Genomic DNA, 7,072 nt, shown 5'->3' on the forward strand with positions numbered 1-7,072 from the left:
TTAGTTACTTGTTGATACTCCTTTTAGTTTGCCAGCCGAATTTAGTTACCTGTTGATACTCCTTTTAGTTAGTCAGCCGAATTTAGTTACCTGTTGATACTCTTTATTTCTCCTTACGGGATAAAACAATAAATGGCCAGGTAGTTTCAAAATTCCTTGCTGATGATCAAGACTAGCTGTTTTTCAACGATGGAACAATTTAAATTATAGGACTTATTTCTTTTGTTATTGGGTCGAAGGCCATTTGTTTACCAAATTAATGTGCACCATAAATGGGCACAGATCAAGGCTTACGATTTTAAAGACTCCACATAACTTGCGCTAAAATTGTCGGTTTTAATATTAAATTTTTTCTATTAGAGCTGCAAGTATAGCTTATTCAATTCTAGTCTAAACTTTAAATATAACTTGTTTGTATTCAATTTTTACTTATATTCCTAATAAAAAAAATTCTAATACATAATTATTCATGTCCGAAATTGTTCGAATTACATGTTTCTGTTCAGTAGATACTATTTGAAGTATTAGTTTATACATAATTTGATGTATTTTAGTTTAAAATAAATTGTAATTTGATATTTTAAGTTTTAAATATAATTTGAGTTATTTAAAGTTTGAAATATAGTATTAGTGTTTTAGATTTTAAAGTAAATATTTTTTAAAAATTTGATGTTGATAATTTATGGAGTATATAATTTGAGGAATGCATTTAGCTCATTCCTTTATATTACTAATTCCTCAAATTATTTTAATTAATTTGATGAATGAGTAAATATAATTTAAGGGGTAAAGTAACGTGTAAGAAAAAATATAGAAGGAAATAAGGAAATATAACTTAAGTAGAACATATTTTATTCATAAACGCTTTTTTATTTTCAGTCGCTTTTTGATTTTCAGTTAAACCGTAGAGGAAATCCTGAATCTAATTCACTTGAGATGGTTCATGCGGTGGTTTACACAAAGGCAAGTATGAGCTTCGTCTATACTTAATATTACATTCACATCCTCCCTGTAGTAGTAATAGTTGCTGAATATATTTGATAGATAGGATATTGCAAGATTGCTTAGATGCTCGAACTGTTTGTGTAAACCACTATTGCTTCAAATACTTTTTTCGAAAATTAGTTATTTTATAGTTCTGGATCATTAATTGTCATAGATGACAGGAAATAAATTAACTTTGTAAATTTATTTTATATTTGATTTTGTTAAAACATTTATTAACAATTAGATCTATTTCAGATAATGAAGCACCAGGCTGTGATCTGTCAAATATTAGGAGAACTAGTACTGTACAGAGGAAATGTTACAACGATGTGGCAGGAGCAGAAAAAGTACTGTACAAACGTCAGTTCCAATGATGTGGCAGGACCGAGCTTTTGTAGAACAGTTACAGTAAAAATGATGGTGTTGCTGATTTACATGGGGATTAGAGAGGACGAAATGGACTACGATATATTAATATGTACAGTGAAGTTTGAATTAAATAAACCAAATCAAAATCTATATTTTTCAAAAACCCTCAGGTAGAAACGGGTTTGTTAGAATGAAGGTGTACTGTAGAAACGGGTTTGTTAGAATGAAAGTGTACTATATAATATACAATTTATGTAACTTATGTTCTTTATTGCAGATTGCTCTGCTGCTGTTCGCTCTTTCTTGCTCTGCTGCTGCTGCTGTTCGCTCTTTCTTGCTCTGCTGCTGCTGCTGTTCGCTCTTTCTTGCTCTGCTGCTGCTGCTGTTCGCTCTTTCTTGCTCTGCTGCTGCTGCTGTTCGCTCTTTCTTGCTCTGCTGCTGCTGCTGTTCGCTCTTTCTTGCTCTGCTGCTGCTGCTGTTCGCTCTTTCTTGCTCTGCTGCTGCTGCTGTTCGCTCTTTCTTGCTCTGCTGCTGTTCGCTCTTTCTTGCTCTGCTGCTGCTGCTGTTCTCTCTTTCTTGCTCTGCTGCTGCTGCTGTTCTCTTTTTCTTGCTCTGCTGCTGCTGCTGTTCTCTCTTTCTTGCTCTGCTGCTACTTTCTTCCTCCTTCACATCAATTTATGAAGACTTATCATGAAATCATAGTGATGCTTAGCAATTCTTTCATGATCTATCCATGTGTTGAAATCATGGTACTTCTAATTCAAGATGTCCTCATACGTTGGATGTTACCACATTCGTCTGTTACTACAGGGCTTCTTGACAGTACACCAGCAGTACCTGTGGGGGGAAAAGAGAAAATTAAATTGGAAAATATTTCACAGCAAAGTATATTAGCTTTAGAAAATCTATCGTGGGACATTCAAATACAACTGCAGTAAAAAGAAAGGAGTATCTAAAAATTTACTTTTTAAAAATTTATCATGAAAAAGTACAATTTGGCCTAAAATATTACTAAATTTCCCTGGCGCAATAAGACTTAGCTTTCACAAGAAACAAAGGGTTTGATCACAAGAAACAAAGGGTTTGAATTACGAAATACAGTTTAATAACTGAACATTGCCCTGGTATCTAAATTAACACGGCCCAGCTATCTTGATGACTTGGTACCTAAATGAACACACACTGGTTATCTAAATGAACACACTGGTTATCTAAATGAACACTCACCGGGAATGAAAATGAACACGGCCCAGCTATCGTGATGACTACCTAAATGAACACTCCCAGGTATCTAAAATGAACACGGCCCAGCTATCTTGATGACTTGGTACCTAAATGAACACGGTCCAGCTATCTTAATCAACACGGCCCTGGTCCCTAAATGAACAGTACTCTGGTCCCTAAATGAACAGTACTCTGGTCCCTAAATGAACAGTACTCTGGTCCCTAAATGAACAGTACTCTGGTCCCTAAATGAACAGTACTCTGGTCCCTAAATGAACAGTACTCTGGTCCCTAAATGAACAAGTCCAAAACTACGTGATCAAAATTAACTGACAAAAATTAATTTTGTTTTTAATCATTCATTATAGTATAACTTATATACCCAAAGAATGAAAATTCCAAGTAAATGCTGAACTGCATTTTCAAAGAATTAAAATTTCAAGTAAATGCTGAACTGCATTCTTAAAGAATTAACATTGCAAGTAAATGCTGAACTGTATTCTCAACCAGTACTGAATAACTACCAACTATATAGCCTCAGTGAAATGGTCTATCAGGAAGATTAAGAAATTAGCAATTTATGACTAAAATAGAACAAAATCTTGCTTTAAATGCTTTTTACTTTGGGCGACCTTTGAAATAAATGCCTACATTACTAAGCCACCTTAAAGCAGACCTCAGTTACGATTTGTTATAGATTTAGAACTAGACATTAAATCCTATTCGAGTACTTAGAAAAATTAATGTTCAAATCTTTGTATTCAAAGTATTCTAAACTTAAAGGCCTATTCATTATACTTTAAAAATAACTTGCTGATAAATTTGAAAAAAAGTTTCAAAGAAATTAACACAAATTTAGGAGTATCAATTTGTAAGATTTTTTAGAATTGGGAAAAAAAAATTAAACACTTAGAACAGCAGTCTAGGGAATTTGCTCTTAAAAACTAAAAATGAAAAATTAATTTACACTAAGCATACCGGAATTTAGATGATTCTTCAAGACAAAAAAAAATACACTAAAAACACAGGAATTTAGATAATCGATTCTTTAAAACAAAAAAAATTACACTAAGCACACCGGAATTTAGATTCAATATTAGAAAATTTACACTAAGCATACCGGAATTTACATAAATGATTTAAACGCCCCCCCCCCCCCAAAAAAAAAAAAATAATATACACTAAGCACACCAGAATTTACATAATTTATTTAAAACTCCCAAAAAATAAGTTTACAATAAGCACACCGGAATTTACGATTCTTCATCACAAAAATTTACGCTTAGCATACAGGAATTTAGGGATTTGGCTTTTCAAAACAAAATTTACAATGAGCATGACAGACTTTGGGGGATTGACTCTAAAACTAAAGAAAATTTATACTTAGACCGGAATTTAGGAGATGGCTATTTAGATCTAAAACGAATTTACGCCTAGAACACCGGTTTTTAGGAGATATAGTTAATTATAACTAAAAAATTCACACTTAAAACTTTGGGGGATTGGCTCAGTAAAACTAAAGGGAAATCGACACTTTGCAATGGAGTTTTGGATATTGGTTCTTTAAAACTAAAGCAGACCGGAAATTAAGATTTAAGACTAGAAAAAAAAAATCATGCTTAGCACACGGGAAATTTGGAGATTACATCTTTAGAATTGAAACAAAAGTTTACTCTGCAAACCGGAATTTTCTAAGACTTTCTTGAAAACTTATGCACACCGGAGTTGATGAAATTAGTTCTTTAAAACTAAAGCTTATTGGATTTTAGGAGTTTGGTTCTTCAAAACTAAAGCACACCGGGATTTATAAAATTGGTTCTTCAAAACTAAAGCAAACCGGGATTTATGAAATTGAATTCAAGACTAAAGCACACCGGGATTTATGAAATTGGTCCTTCAAAACTAAAGCAAGCCGGGATTTATGAAATTGGTCCTTCAAAACTAAAGCAAGCCGGGATTTATGAAATTTGTTTTTCAAAACTAAAACACTGGGATTTATGAAATTGGTTCTTCAAAACTAGAGCACACCGGGATTGATGAAATTGGTCCTTCAAAACTAGAGCACACCGGGATTGATGAAATTGGTTCTTCAAAACTAGAGCACACCGGGATTGATTAAATTGGTCCTTCAAAACTAAAGCAAGCCGGGATTTATGAAATTGGTCCTTCAAAACTAAAGCAAGCCGGGATTTATGAAATTGGTTTTTCAAAACTAAAACACTGGGATTTATGAAATTGGTTCTTCAAAACTAGAGCACACCGGGATTGATGAAATTGGTTCTTCAAAACTAGAGCACACCGGGATTGATGAAATTGGTTCTTCAAAACTTGAGCACACCGGGATTGATGAAATTGGTTCTTCAAAACTTGAGCACACCGGGATTGATTAAATTGGTTCTTCAAAACTAAATAAAAACCTGAACGATATTAATGAATACTTTGCAAGTGTGAAAAGCACGGATGCAAAGAACACTTGAACGTAAAAGAGATAATTAACCCATAAAACTGAAGACCCACCTGAGGATTGACTTGTCTCGATGAAGTACACGGACCAAAGAGGCTCTTTTTCCCTATTTTTCCCAACAGGTAAAGAAAACCGGGGGTTAGAAATGATGACGTCACACATAACGGGGCTCAAATTTTTAGTTCTCGAGATCCTTGTGGGATAAGTGCCTCCATCTACATTCAATTTGATTAACACGAATTTTTTAGGTCATGATAGGATTTTCTATCAAGATTTTCTTTCGTGAAACAAAATAATTTATTTCATGAAAAAAACAAGTTACTGATCATATAGTAATATGCAGTACTACACTTTATATTACAATTCTCATATACGTAGGATTCTTTAAATTTTCGTTTTTTTACGATATATTTGGGGGAAAATCGATTTTTACCTTTTTTTCTATAGATCAGGTAATTATTTCATAAATAAACACAAGGCAAGTATTTTACATCCGTTATATAAACATAAATCTGTGCAACCATTGTTTCATATAGATACGATTTTTTAAATTTTCGTCTTTTTACGAAATATTTGGGAAAAATCTATTTTTACCTTTCTTTAGTATAGATCAGGTAATTATTTCTTAAATAAACACAATAAAAGTATTTTACATCCGTTATATAAACATAAATCTGTGCAACCATTGTTTTATATACATACATTTTTTTAAATTTTCGTCTTTTTACGAAATATTTGGGAAAAAATCAATTTTATCTTTCTTTAGTATAGATCAAGAAATTATTTTCTTAAATAAACACAAGACAAGTATTTTACATCCGTTATATAAAAATTAATCTGTGCAACCATTGTTTTATATACATACGATTTTTAAAATTTTCGTCTATTCACGAAATATTTGGGAAAAGTCGATTTTTACCTTTCTTTAGTATAGATCAGGTAATTATTTCTTAAATAAACACAATAAAAGTATTTTACATCCGTTATATAAACATAAATCTGTGCAACCATTGTTTCATATAGATACGATTTTTAAAATTTTCGTCTTTTTACGAAATATTTGGGAAAAATCAATTTTTACCTTTCTTTAGTATAGATCAGGTAATTATTTCTTAAATAAACACAATAAAAGTATTTTACATCCGTTATATAAACATAAATCTGTGCAACCATTGTTTTATATACATACATTTTTTTAAATTTTCGTCTTTTTACGAAATATTTGGGAAAAAATCTATTTTTATCTTTCTTTAGTATAGATCAAGAAATTATTTTCTTAAATAAACACAAGACAAGTATTTTACATCCGTTATATAAAAATTAATCTGTGCAACCATTGTTTTATATACATACGATTTTTAAAATTTTCGTCTATTCACGAAATATTTGGGAAAAGTCGATTTTTACCTTTCTTTAGTATAGATCAGGAAATTATTTCATAAATAAACACAAGGCAAGTATTTTACATCCGTTATATGAAAATTAATCCGTGCAACCATTGTTTTATATATATACGATTTTTTAAATTTTCGTCTTATTACGAAATATTTGGAAAAAATCGATTTTTACCTTTCTTTTCTATAGATCAGGTAATTATTTCTTAAATAAACACAATAAAAGTATTTTGCATCCGTTATATAAACATAAATCTGTACAAACATCATTTTTTTTAATTAGAAATACATCCGAGGAATAACTTTTCTGAAAATATACGTTATAATCTGATTAAATTACATGTTTTTGATCGACGGTCATCTGATTTTGTCACACAGATTTATATGTTAATTACTTAATACATTATTCATTAATGCGACTTGCATTAAAAAATACTATTAGTGAGAGAAATACATTTGCTTCTCAAATTATATAAAAAATCATAAAATCAATTGTATAGAGGAAAGTGCAGTACGCAATTATTTGCAAATACTATTTGTTAGGACACATGCTTATCATAGAGTTAAAATTATGTAGGAATTGTATTTACCTTATGTTATTTACATATGAGACGAAGCGAATATTTTGGACATT

General features: G+C 31.2%; 1 protein-coding gene across 1 annotated transcript; it reads right to left on the bottom strand.

The window, feature by feature from the left end:
- Nucleotides 1-1,590: 1,590 nt before the first annotated feature.
- Nucleotides 1,591-5,206, bottom strand: LOC137622684 (uncharacterized). The gene is made up of 3 exons (XM_068353279.1): nt 5,098-5,206; nt 2,162-2,193; nt 1,591-2,019 (listed from the first exon to the last, which is right to left on the bottom strand). Exons 1-3 carry the CDS (start codon nt 5,204-5,206, stop codon nt 1,591-1,593), a joined length of 570 nt encoding a protein of 189 aa, XP_068209380.1.
- Between the last annotated feature and the right edge of the window lie 1,866 nt (nt 5,207-7,072).

This window comes from Palaemon carinicauda, chromosome 29, assembly GCF_036898095.1.
Source record: "Palaemon carinicauda isolate YSFRI2023 chromosome 29, ASM3689809v2, whole genome shotgun sequence".
Classification (NCBI taxonomy): domain Eukaryota; kingdom Metazoa; phylum Arthropoda; class Malacostraca; order Decapoda; family Palaemonidae; genus Palaemon; species Palaemon carinicauda.

Excerpts from the sequence above, each read along its gene's own strand:
- LOC137622684 (XM_068353279.1), bottom strand. The coding sequence starts at position 5,206 with ATGTGTGACGTCATCATTTCTAACCCCCGGTTTTCTTTACCTGTTGGG. Across the intron at positions 2,194-5,097 it reads CGAGACAAGTCAATCCTCAG|GTACTGCTGGTGTACTGTCA; the intron begins GTGGGTCTTCAG and ends TTCCCCCCACAG. Across the intron at positions 2,020-2,161 it reads TACTGTCAAGAAGCCCTGTA|GAGGAAGAAAGTAGCAGCAG; the intron begins GTAACAGACGAA and ends ATTGATGTGAAG.